This window comes from Mustela erminea, chromosome 10, assembly GCF_009829155.1.
Source record: "Mustela erminea isolate mMusErm1 chromosome 10, mMusErm1.Pri, whole genome shotgun sequence".
Lineage (NCBI taxonomy): Eukaryota > Metazoa > Chordata > Mammalia > Carnivora > Mustelidae > Mustela > Mustela erminea.
Genome location: NC_045623.1, coordinates 77,329,745 through 77,340,785, shown reverse-complemented (window position 1 = coordinate 77,340,785; position 11,041 = coordinate 77,329,745). Strand labels below are relative to the sequence as shown.

General features: G+C 58.1%; 2 protein-coding genes and 1 long non-coding RNA gene across 3 annotated transcripts; 1 reads left to right on the top strand and 2 right to left on the bottom strand.

Annotated features, from left to right (window-relative positions):
- The first annotated feature begins 656 nt into the window (after positions 1-656).
- GUCA2B (guanylate cyclase activator 2B) lies at positions 657-3,013 on the top strand. The gene is made up of 3 exons (XM_032361508.1): positions 657-758; positions 1,816-2,014; positions 2,763-3,013. The coding sequence occupies exons 1-3, from the start codon at positions 669-671 to the stop codon at positions 2,822-2,824; spliced, it is 351 nt and encodes a 116-aa protein (XP_032217399.1). The 5' UTR covers positions 657-668; the 3' UTR covers positions 2,825-3,013.
- Positions 3,014-6,420: 3,407 nt separating this feature from the next.
- GUCA2A (guanylate cyclase activator 2A) lies at positions 6,421-8,348 on the bottom strand. The gene is made up of 4 exons (XM_032302544.1): positions 8,079-8,348; positions 7,719-7,801; positions 7,043-7,238; positions 6,421-6,680 (listed from the first exon to the last, which is right to left on the bottom strand). Exons 2-4 carry the CDS (start codon positions 7,791-7,793, stop codon positions 6,616-6,618), a joined length of 336 nt encoding a protein of 111 aa, XP_032158435.1. The 5' UTR covers positions 7,794-7,801; positions 8,079-8,348; the 3' UTR covers positions 6,421-6,615.
- A 206-nt stretch (positions 8,349-8,554) lies between these two features.
- LOC116600587 lies at positions 8,555-10,638 on the bottom strand. The gene is made up of 3 exons (XR_004289719.1): positions 10,583-10,638; positions 9,467-9,547; positions 8,555-8,931 (listed from the first exon to the last, which is right to left on the bottom strand). It is a non-coding gene; the product is annotated as an uncharacterized LOC116600587 (long non-coding RNA).
- Between the last annotated feature and the right edge of the window lie 403 nt (positions 10,639-11,041).

Sequence of the window (11,041 nt, the reverse complement as noted above, 5' to 3'; positions counted from 1 at the left end):
TGTCTCCAAGGCTGTGAAGAAAGGACCATGGGCTGACCTGAGTCAAAGACACTTGAGTCCCTGCTCTTGCCATCGACTGGCTTGGTGACCTGCGGCAAGTTATGTCACCTCTTGAGCCTCACTTTCTCAGTCTGTAGAATGGTCTCTCCAGGGGCAGCTGGGTGGCTCAGTTGGCTAAGCGACTGCCTTCGGCTCAGGTCATGATCCCAGCATCCTCAGATTCCTTGCTCGGCGGGGAGCCTGCTTCTCCCTCTGCCTCTGCCTACCACTCTGTCTGCCTGAGCTTGCTCTCTCTCTCTCTAACAAATAAATAAATAAAATCTTTAAAAAAAAAAAAAAAAAAAGAATGGTCTCTTCATCATTCCACCTAAGTAGGTGTCTTCTGGAGCTAAGGTAAGAGGTGTGTCCAAGGCCCTCCCACAGAGCTTCCCTCCCCCCACCCCAGGTGCCTCCTCCTAGGAGCTCTGGGCCTCCCTGTCCTTATCACCCCTAGCCCCCTTCCTGGGAATGGGCTCAGGCTTGTCAGAGAGCCAGCCAGCTGTCAGCCCCACCCCAGCTGGCCAGTTAATGAGTGACCAGGGCACTGGAGTCCGGCCTATAAAGAGCTCCTCCCTGGGGAAGCAGATGGGAGTCGGGGGACAGGGGCAATGGGATACAGACGCAGTGAGATGAGTGGCAGGATGGTGTCAGGGCTCCTGCCCGGGGTGGCTGTGGTCTTCCTCCTGCTGCTGCAGGACACACACTCAGTCTCCATTCAGGTGAGTCCCTCTGGCCACTGTGCCCTTCGCCTGAAGGTCCCCAAGGGGAGGGGCTGGGATGATGAGGGGACGCTAGGAAATTCATGGGATACGGGAAAGCAAGTGCCCAGGGCTCACCCCAACCCTTAATCACAACCCAGGGACCGAGACAGCAGGTGGGTGGGGGCAGCCGGAGCGCGGATGGCAATGACAGTGGTGATGACAGCAATAATAAACCACCGCTAGTCACCACTGCTCTCTCAGAAGGCACATCCTGGTCAGAGGTCAGAAGCTAGAACAAGATGTGGTCCCCACCCTTAAGGAGCCCCGCAGGAGAGGAGTCTCTCTGGTCGCCCATGTACAGGTGGGTGGGAGAGAGGCACCAGAAAAAGGTTCCCTGGCAGGTGACAGCTGACCTTGCAGGCTGAGCAGGAGGCAGCTGGGCACAGAGGATGTGGACCACTCGGGGCAGAGGGCCCAGTATACACAAAGGCTCAGAGTGAAGTCAGCAGGGGGCCCAGGGCTCCTTCTAGGGCCTGCCCGTGGGGTGCCAGGATGCCAGGGGCCAGCAAGGAGGGGGACGTCTGTGGCCCTGGGAGTCCGACACATTCTTGACTCCCGGTGGGACCTCCTTGTGGGGGCGCAGGGGAGGCAGCTTCCCCCTGCATCTCTGGCCTTGCAACGGGCCAGCTGAGGGTGTCACTGCACCATGTTTGTTCAGGGGAGATCACCCCGTTACCGAGTGTGGCCCAGGTGTCAGGCACTAGGGGGGGCAAGGATCTGATGAGGCCCCAAGTACGGAGAGACAGGAGGCCAGTTGTGAAGAACCGGGATTTGAACTGGGGTTCTCCAAAGCCCATACCTTGAATCACTTGCTCCCCAGCCGCACTGTGACCTCATACACAGTAATGGGGGGCCTGTGGCATGGTGGGGTGTGACCAGCTCCCCACCTCCCTGGCAGTCCCTGTTCCCAGGACCCCCCATGAGAACAGGGAAGGCTCTGCGGGGTCTGAGGAGCTCTGGTGTCCTGGCCCGGGTTTTGATACGCTCTCACCTCCTGTCCCCTCCGGCCCTCCAGCACCAAGGCTTCCGGGTCCAGCTGGAATCAGTGAAGAAGCTGAGGGACCTGGAGGAGCAGAGGGGGCCCAACCCCGCCAGAGTCTCCAGACTCCAGGCCCAGAGCCTCGTGCCTTCCGTGTGTCACCACCCGGCCCTGCCGCCGGACCTCCAGCCCGTCTGCACATCCAAGGAAGCTGCCAGCGTCCTCCAGGCCTTGAGTGAGTATCCTCACCCCTGCGGAGCTTCCTGCCAACCGCACCCCCCCTCCCCTCCTCCCCACCCACACAGCTCCACCACTTCATGTTCTTTCTATGTAAGCACCCAGTGCCTGGGACAGGGAGAGTCAAAAAGCTCAGCCTCTGGCCTTCCCTGTCTGGGCACCGCAAGTCAGATATGCCAGGAACCCTTCGGTCCCCAGCACCCCGGACCGCTGATGGTCCTAGCGGACTTCACAGGTTCCCATCTCTGAACAGGGAAGGGAGGCCTGGGCCAGAGCCCTGTAAGCAAGGACCACAATAGGGGTGGGGGATGCTGGGGGGGCAATGGGGGAAGCACAGGGGACGGAGGGGAAATGGCTCACATCTGGGTCCCATAAGGGGTCTGACAGGCTTCCAAGAAGAGGTGACATCTAAGCCAAAATGTGAGGGAGCAGAGCTGGCCAGTGAGTGTGACACCCATGAAGTGTCAGGCCCGTGCCCGGCCCTGTGCCCGGCCCCCTCTCCTCCCGAGAGAGCCAACAGGGATATCCCCAGCCCCAAGGGTCTAAGGGGCTGGCCCAGGCACCAGGAGGCAGGGGAGGCCTGGGACTCGGCCCCGGGCCACTCTCTGCTGTTGAAACTTGAGGCTCCAGACCCTTGAGAGAGATGCTGGTAACACGGTCAGGCCCTCTCCAGAGCCGGCCTTCTCTGGCTGCCCCGGCCCCCATGTCTCGTGGGCAGCTGATGACTGGTCTTGTCCCCTGCCCAGAGAGCATTGCTAACGACGACTGCGAGCTGTGTGTGAACGTCGCCTGCACCGGCTGCCTCTGACGGGGCTGGCTGCCCTGAGCCCGCGCGCACACTGCCTCCAGCCTGCTGCCTTCCCAGCCCACACCCCCGGTTCGAGGCCCCCGCACGCATCACCATCACCGGTCCGAGGCCCGAGCAGCTGGACGTGGCACAAGGCGGTTGGACACATGGTTGGAGGGGAGTCTGGCCCAAGGCAGCCTTGCTGCCTAATTAAAGATGCCCAACTACCTACACCCCGAGTCTGGAGTCCATGTGTCCATTCCTGGGAGCCCCCAGCAGAGCTGCTTGGGAAGCTGAGTGTGACAGCAGAAAGGCTGATCTCAGGACACAGGCAGGGGTTTCCCAGTTTCCAGTGCCTGAGGAGTTGGATCAGCGAGCCCTGTTTCACACAGGAGCGGGGAGGCCGGCGGGGCTGGGGCATGGAATGAGTCCCCCAAAATCACAGAGCTTAGACGCTGCAGAGCGCCTGTACGGATCTGACCCCACAAGTCAAGCTCCAGGCCCAGCCCAGCTGCAGAGCCCAAACTGTGCTCCAGCCCAGGATGCAGGGGGAGTTGGGGGGCAGAGAGTTTCCCCTGGAGGTGGGGCTGCACCGATTGGGGGGAGGGTACAGGGAAAAATCACATGGTGCCCCCTCCCCAGGCCAGGTGTCTGGGCTGCCTCTGCCCTGGGGCTCCTGAGGAGATGGGCCTTGACCTTCACCCTTACCATCCTGAGCTCCCTTCCTTCTCAGGTTTGCTAGTACGATCTGGCCAGCTCCAGAAGGGAGACCTTTCCTCCTTCCCTCCAACCTGGCCACCCTGAGGAATAATAATAATAATAACAACAACCACAACCAATGTCACGGTGCCTAGGTGGCCTGGTGGCTCAGTAGTTAACCATTCCCCTCTGGCTCAGGTCATGATCCCGGGGTCCTGGGATTGAGCCCCACCTCAGGCTCCCTGCTCGGCAGGAAGCCTGCTTCTCCCTCTCCTTCTCCCTCTGCTTGTGTGCTCCTTCTCGTTATCTCTCCCTCTCTCAAATAAATAAATTTTTTTAAAAAATGAACAGTCTATGAGCATTTGCTGTACCCTAGACCCTACTCTAAACTCATGGAGTCCTGGAAACAGTCTAATGAAGCAGTTACTGTTCAATAACCGCTCCGCTTTACAAATAAAGAGACCCACGTGCAGAGAGAGACCCGACTAGTCCAGGGTGATGGGCTCATCCAGGATGGCGGCTCAGCGAAGTGGCAGAACGGCAGGCCGGGCCAGACCCCGTACTCTCAACCACCACATTAGTGGCTCCCCGTGGCCCAGGGCCACACCGACGCTGCCTCACAGAGGGGCCCCTGTGTTCTCACAGCGGCCGCCAGCTCCCGAGCCTTTCCACAGGCTGGGCTCCTCCACAGCCCCTGTCCTGTGCAGCCAGAGAGGAGAGCCAGACACAAAGTCGGCCGTGGTCTCTGAGCTCGTTCACCCAGAGCCAAGGCCATGGCGAACTCCCCCCAGACCAGCTGCCTCTCCCGATGGCCCAGTTCTGCTCATGAGCCCTGCAGTTTCCCACTCCACCAGGCCACAAAACCCAGAGCTCTAGTTCTTTCCTCTCCCTCACCCCACAGGCAAGGCTGGCTGGGCCCTTTGAAGTGCCTACTGTGCCAGAGGAACTGCTCTGATGGGGTCCCTTATCTTTCTATGGCTCCCTAGTACCCCCTCTCAAATCTAAACTGAGCCCAAGCACCGTCTGGCCTCAGCTCCCACTGCTCCCCTCAGCTATGCTGAGTCCCCACCTGCCTGGGGAGGAGGTGTGAAGGGAACGGCCACTCACCGAGCTTCTACGACGTGCCAGGCTCAGGCTGAGCCACCCACACAGACAAGAATGGCAGCACCAGCACAGCGCCCGCTATGGGCCCAGCGGGGATATAAGAGCTTTTCCTGGGCCACCTCATTTAATCTTCACTCAACCTCACAAAGCAGGGATTCTTGTCATCCCTATTTTACAGATGAGGAGCCTGAGGGGAGAAGAGGCTGAGTCCTGGCCACAGTCACGTAGCTGCTAACAGCAGAGCCAGGATCCACCCCCCGAGTCCAGGTCCAGAGTAGGAGCATTAAATGACCCTGCCCCACCCTGCGTCTCCTCAAATCCCCCTGCAGCGCTGAACGCTGGGGTCTGCTAGCATTCCCATTTTCGGATGAAGAAACCAAGTCTCAGAGAAGGCTTCACAACATGTAAGTGACACCGGCAGGTTCAAACCCAGCCCTGTGTGCCTCCCAGGACCCACCCTGTCCCTACCGGACCCTTCCAGTGCCTCGGACCTTCCCCCATGCTGTGCCCACACCCACTCCACCTTCTAGAATGCCCTCTGCCTTCCTACCTCCAGATTGGTTTTCAATGTCCATCCACCCCAGTGCATATCCCAAGTGCTAATGCAAATGCCTGCCTCCCCACCCCCTTCATAAAGCCTCTTCCGACCTGAAGATATCGCACCCTGCGAATTCCAATTCTGCAGCCCGGGGAATTCTACCTGAATCACCCCATGTCCCTTCCCCTCCAACCAACTCCCCAGGAAATGCCCTGGTCATTCCTCTTTCCCCCTTCCCTCTAACTTTGCTAACAAGCGGCCCTCTGTGCCTCACCTTCTCGCCCTTGTCTGAACCTGTCTCAGCCTGGCCCTGGTTCCCCATTTTCTGGTTTGTTTGTTTTTACCATTTATTGGTTCTCTGTTTGCACATGGCCTGAACTTTACCTGCATGACATACACATTTACAGTATTTCACCCAGCCTGGGAGGCAGGTACTATCACAGTCCCAGTTTTACAGGGTAGGACACTGAGGCACAGAGAGGGAAAACGACTTTCCTAGCATCACACAGTATGTGCAAGACCTGAGGCCGGCCTGTGTAGCTCTGGCTTTCCCCCCTGCCCTCGGTTGTGTCCTCCCACAGTCATCAGTGTGGTGGGTTTCACCTGCCCTGGGGGTCAGAGAGACCTTCCCAGGAACAGAAGCCACTCTAGCACAGCGGGCCAGAGCCCTGCAAGGGGTCCAGCTGATCAAAGTGCCCACAGGGCACCAGGGACAGAGTGGGAACACAAAGCCCCTCCTGGGAGGGGCATCTGAGGAAAAGATGCCACAGGAGCACAGCCTTGGGGCCTCAGGGAGGACTTTATCTGGCTAGGAGTGTGGGAAGAGGAGCCAAGCACAGATGAGGGGAGCAGAGAAGAAGGGGTGAGGGCTGGGCTTGAGGTGTGGTGCCCGCGGAGAAGGCTACACTGCTGTGGTCCATGGGGCCCGAGGCCTGCGGGACCTTGAACACTCCAGAGCCTGGGGCCAGTCTCATCACCCCTCAAGCTGTGTGGGGGACATCCATGCCCGCAGACTCCTGCACTCACTCAGGGCCCAGCGTCTCCAGCGTCCCAGGAGATGAGGAAGAGAAGCACAAATTCCACCTGCACCATGGCTGGTCTGGGGGTTGAGGTCCCCTCAGTGCCTGTGTGTGGTGACACCGCCTGGGCGGGGGGCAGCTTCATCGGGGGGAGGCGCACACTAAACCCCGAGCTTGCCGGGCAGGGTAAACACCCTTAGAAAGCTGGCTTCCAAGTCCACTGGCAAATGAAGGCAGGAAGGAAATGACACCAGGATGACTCTGGGAATTGGTTTATTAGCGGAGGGTTGCAGTGGATCTTGGGAAGCACCAGCAACTGGGATGGGTCAGGGGCTGGGCCTTCCCAGGCCGCCCCAGGCCACCCACTCTTCACTCTTCCCCTGGAGGCTGCTGCTGCTGCAGGAGTGGGAACATCCTGCGGGGGAGGGCCAGGGGACCGCGAGCCGGATGTCCTAGCACCCCGCACAGGCTGCGAAGGCACAGATCTCACAAGAACTCGGGTCCTCCGCGATGGCCTCTGCGCAGGAGAGGTGAAGTGCCAAAGGGTCAGAGCCTCCAACTTCCCTTGCGCCCCTTTTTGAGTCCCCAGGAGAAGCCCAGGCCTGTCCCCGCCCACCCGCGGGTCTTTCCTCCCCAAACCGGTACCGCTTAAGCTATCCAGTCAGAGTGGGGATTCCACCCAGGAGGAGCAATAGCTAAGGCCAGAGGGCCCGGGACCCAGAACCACCAACCAATCACCGGCCAGAGCGAGGATCTTTCAAAAGTAAGCTTCGCCAATTACAACTTAGAACGGGTTCACCAATCAGAGTACATTTCCCCCTCTGGGGCCACCAATCAGGAGCTTCCCAGGCTCCACCCACCGGAGAGGAAGCTACTCACCCAGCCTATGGAGGATCTCCCGGGCATTGGTCTCCTTGCAGACGGGTTTGAGTTCTTCTGGAAACTTCTGGTGACTGCAGACTTGGGGAACCGCGCGCCCACCACTCTTCCTGGTGTGAGGCTCCTGGAGCTCCTGGAACTCCTGGAGGTCCTTGAGCTTCTTCACTGACTCCAAAGGAAAAGAGAACTTTCCATCCTGAGAGGGACATGCGCAGAGTGTGAGGTCAGCCTGCAGATCCCTCCAGGATGTCCGCAGGACTCCCAAGACCCAGGCCGGGGCTCTGGCTACAGACCAGACTGAGGTGGAAGGTCTAGAATTGAATCGAGCACCTTCATTTCCCAGCCACGTGCCTAGGGCCAGTTAAAAACTTCTCTGAGGCTGTTTTCCTCCTCGGAGAATGGGCCTAATAATCCCATTTTCGCAGGGCGCTGGTAGGAGGAACCTGACTCCCGGCAGGCACTCAGTAAACGGGTTCATCACCTCCCTTTACCTAACGGTGATTTCTCTTCCCTCCGGAAGTTTGAAGGGGAAAAGGTAGGAGGCAGGGCTGAGACCCGCTCCTGAGAAAGAGCCACACCCGAGACGCACCCTCTGCTCCAGGCCCAAGGAGAATGCGTCTCAGAGGACAGGCCCTGGGCACTGGGGGCAGAGAGCCACCTGGACCAAAGGATTTACCTGCACGGTGACTCCCCCTGCCAGGACAGCCCAGGTCGCAAGGAGGCACAGTGCAGAGAGAAGGAAGGTGTCCATGACAGCAGCTGCCAAGAGGGAGGAGTGGTTGGTTCTGGATGCCCGAGGGAAGCAGTGGGACTTTTAACGAGGGCATGGTTACTGAGTAACTAGAGAGCCTTATCAGCATCTCATCGGCTTGCCTGTCAACTCAGGGGTAATCAGATAAGGCACCTGACAGCCCTGGCAGTAAGAGAAAGATCAGTCCCAGAGCAGCTCTGAAGAACTCTGACCCCTCCTTGGGCTCCCGCTTTAAACCCTCCCCCCTGCCCGCTCCCTGCCAGGCTGGGTCCTGCATTCATTCACCAGGCACACATACTCCCTGACACCTGGTCTCCCCGCCAGGTGGGGTGATGAGGTGGGGCTGCAGACCCAGCCCAGCCCTGACGGAGGCAGGTGCAAACAGTGGTAATGCAGGTTCATTAGGGGAGTCGGCGTTGCGGGGTGGGTGGATGGAGCAGCCGTCCGATCCAGCCCAGGGGTGGGGAGTTCAGGAACATTTTCCAAAGAAGGTTGTGTCAGCAGTGAGTTCTGGAGAGAGTAGAATTTTCTTAGAAAAGGGGCCAGAGGGGTGCCTGAGTGGCTCAGTGGGTTAAAGCCTCTGCCTTCGGCTCAGGTCATGATCCCAGGCTCTTGGGATCAAGCCCTGAACCTGGGCTCTCTGCTCAGCAGGGAACCTGCTCCTCTTTTCTCTCTGCCTGCTTCTCTGCCTACTTGTGATCTCTGTCTGTCAAATAGATAATTAAAATCTTAAAAAGAAAAAAAAAAGGGGCCACGGGTAGGCCATTTCTTGCAGAGGATGCTACCTGTGGAACAAGCGGGAGGTAAACTGGTCTGGAATATTCAGGGAAGGGTGAGTAGTTCAGCCTGGGGGGGCGAGGGGGTTTACAAGGGAGCTTCAAAGGATAAGAGATGAGTTGTAGACCAAGGTAGGTACTAGGTTTGGCCACTGACTTTGAGGAAGGACTCAGCTCTGCTGTCCCATGGGCATGGGCTCAAGTGCTACCTACCGCACGATTTTAATGTGTATGAACTTGAGCAAATTGTTTCTCCTCTCTGAGCCTCAGCACCCCTTGTGGATCAATGCCACTACTAACACCTACCTTGTAGACTTATCCTGAGGATTAGATGATGTAAAAATGCTTACTTAGCTCAGCACCTGGCACACAGAAATCACTCAGTGAAAGGTTCATCCCATTATTATTATTTTCATCAATAGCAGCAGCTTCTGGTCCCTCTTGACCCCTCTGGTGACCACCTGAGCCACAGCCTGTCCTCATTCGGCACTGACGTGCCTGTACTTCAACCTGAGTGTCCCAGAATGAACTCCTCCCTACACCCTTGCCTGTGCTCCCCAACCTGTTCTGCTGTTTCTGCCTTCCAACTACCACCCCCACCACGTGTTCCCTCCTCTTCTCCCCTTCTTCCCAAACTAGACCAACCTAATCTCCCCAACCTGACTTTTCTTAACCGGTTCACTTCCCCCAACCTTCCTGAACATGCTTCCCTGCCTTTGAACATGCTGTTTTATCTGTCTGGAAGGCCTTTCCATCCTCGTCACTAGGTGAGCTCCTGCTCAGACTTGAAGGCCCAGACCAACTATCCCCCCACTGCATCCCCAGCTAAATAACCCCTCTTAGTTCCCACAGAACCAGCTGCATTCCCCTCCGGGGGATCTTGTTGGGTAGGATTACCTGGGTGCATGTTTCTGCCCCTCTAGGCTTGGACCCTCCAGCTCAGTGCATGGTCCTTCCGTTCTGTTGTGAGCAAGGCCCCTAGGACACAGAAGAAGGAAAGCCCTGGGCACTCCATCTTTCTAATCTACAAACAAACCAGGCCAGAAGCCAGGACAGCTTTCAGGTAGGGAACAGAGGCCAGAATCCCTGGGTGGAGGGAGTCAGTACTGAAGAAGGAACTAGAGGAGCAGAGCCTGGCAGGGAGGGAAATGCAAAGGGTTCCTGCCTAAGGGAGGAGGAAACACTTGCCCTACCTGCTCTCCAGGCCAGTCCTCACAGCTCGACTGGACTTCCCTCCCCTCTCCTGTGTGTGTGTGTGTGTGTGCACACGCATGCACACACACACACACGTGCCCATGCACAAGCCCACACCGGGATCTGTACGTCTGGTCCGGCTGCATGGTGGTCTCCATTTGCTGACCACTGGGTGGGAGTGTGCATCCGAGAGGGGGAGGGGCAGGACAGGCTCGGGTTGGGGGGGTGGGTTATGGAGTCCAGGCTGAAGGGCAGAGTTTGCTGTGATGGGGACGGAGGTGAACAACCAGGTACAAATCTGGAGTACAGCTGAGGCTGGTCCTAGGACCGAACTGGGGTGGGTGCAGTGGAGCTGGGTTAGGGTGAAAGCTGGTTAGGGTCAGCCTGAGGTTCTGGATTGGGGTTGGGGCTAAGCTGGGGCAAGATGGAGGAGAAGTTAGTGGCAGGAGGTCAAATCGGGACTCGAAGTGGGGTTTGAGTCCCAGGCAGGGTTAGAATGGAGCTGAGGGCCGGATGGGATGTCAGAGTTGGGTCTGGAATTGGGGAGCCGCTGCAAATGGGTTGATGTTGGGATTGCAAATGATGTGGAGGTTGGTTAGGGTCAGGTTTAGGATCAAGGCTGGTCAGTGTGGGGGTCAAGCGAAATGAAATAGAGTTGAACATTAAGGATGGGGCTTGGGCAGGGCTGCTGTGGGCTGGAAGAGCCCTGTATCTGGCTGACTTTGGTCTTCAGTCTTTCCCCTTCCCAGCTACAGAGGGATGGGGATGGGGAGGGGGCTTTGCTTCCTAAAGTCTCTTTCTCCCCTAGCCCGGGCCTACCTGGTGTGAGGCAGAACTGGAACAGGTTGGGGGTTGCGGTTCATGCTGTGGGAAAGAGGAAATGGCTCCTAGGCTTCAGATCTTTGGGCCCTGCCCTACTAACCACCTCTGACGTCTGCCCTGGGAAATGGGAACCAACTCCCCTTCCCGTACCCTCACAGTTCCCAGCCCAGCCCCAGCCCAGGTGTGAGTGCAGGCCCCCTCCGTGTGCTCCTGTGTTGAAGAAGCTGGGGCCCTTCCAGAACCACAGGTCCCCACCTGAATCCTGGGGCATTGGTCCCCAGGACTCCCATAGCCCTCTTTATTCCTTATCGGCAGCAGGTGGGGTTGGGGTTGCTGGGCTGCCCACATCCAAGGCCACCCTTCTGGCAAACTCTGACTCCTCTGTAGCCTTCCAAGCCATGCCACCTCTACGACCTGCCACCCCACCTGAAAACCCCCCATCGGCTGCCCTAGACC

Excerpts from the sequence above, each read along its gene's own strand:
- GUCA2A (XM_032302544.1), bottom strand. The coding sequence starts at position 7,793 with ATGGACACCTTCCTTCTCTCTGCACTGTGCCTCCTTGCGACCTGGGCT. Across the intron at positions 7,239-7,718 it reads CAGGGGGAGTCACCGTGCAG|GATGGAAAGTTCTCTTTTCC; the intron begins GTAAATCCTTTG and ends TGTCCCTCTCAG. Across the intron at positions 6,681-7,042 it reads GGAGATCCTCCATAGGCTGG|AGGCCATCGCGGAGGACCCG; the intron begins GTGAGTAGCTTC and ends TCTCCTGCGCAG.
- GUCA2B (XM_032361508.1), top strand. The coding sequence starts at position 669 with ATGAGTGGCAGGATGGTGTCAGGGCTCCTGCCCGGGGTGGCTGTGGTC. Across the intron at positions 759-1,815 it reads CACACTCAGTCTCCATTCAG|CACCAAGGCTTCCGGGTCCA; the intron begins GTGAGTCCCTCT and ends CCGGCCCTCCAG. Across the intron at positions 2,015-2,762 it reads CAGCGTCCTCCAGGCCTTGA|AGAGCATTGCTAACGACGAC; the intron begins GTGAGTATCCTC and ends TCCCCTGCCCAG.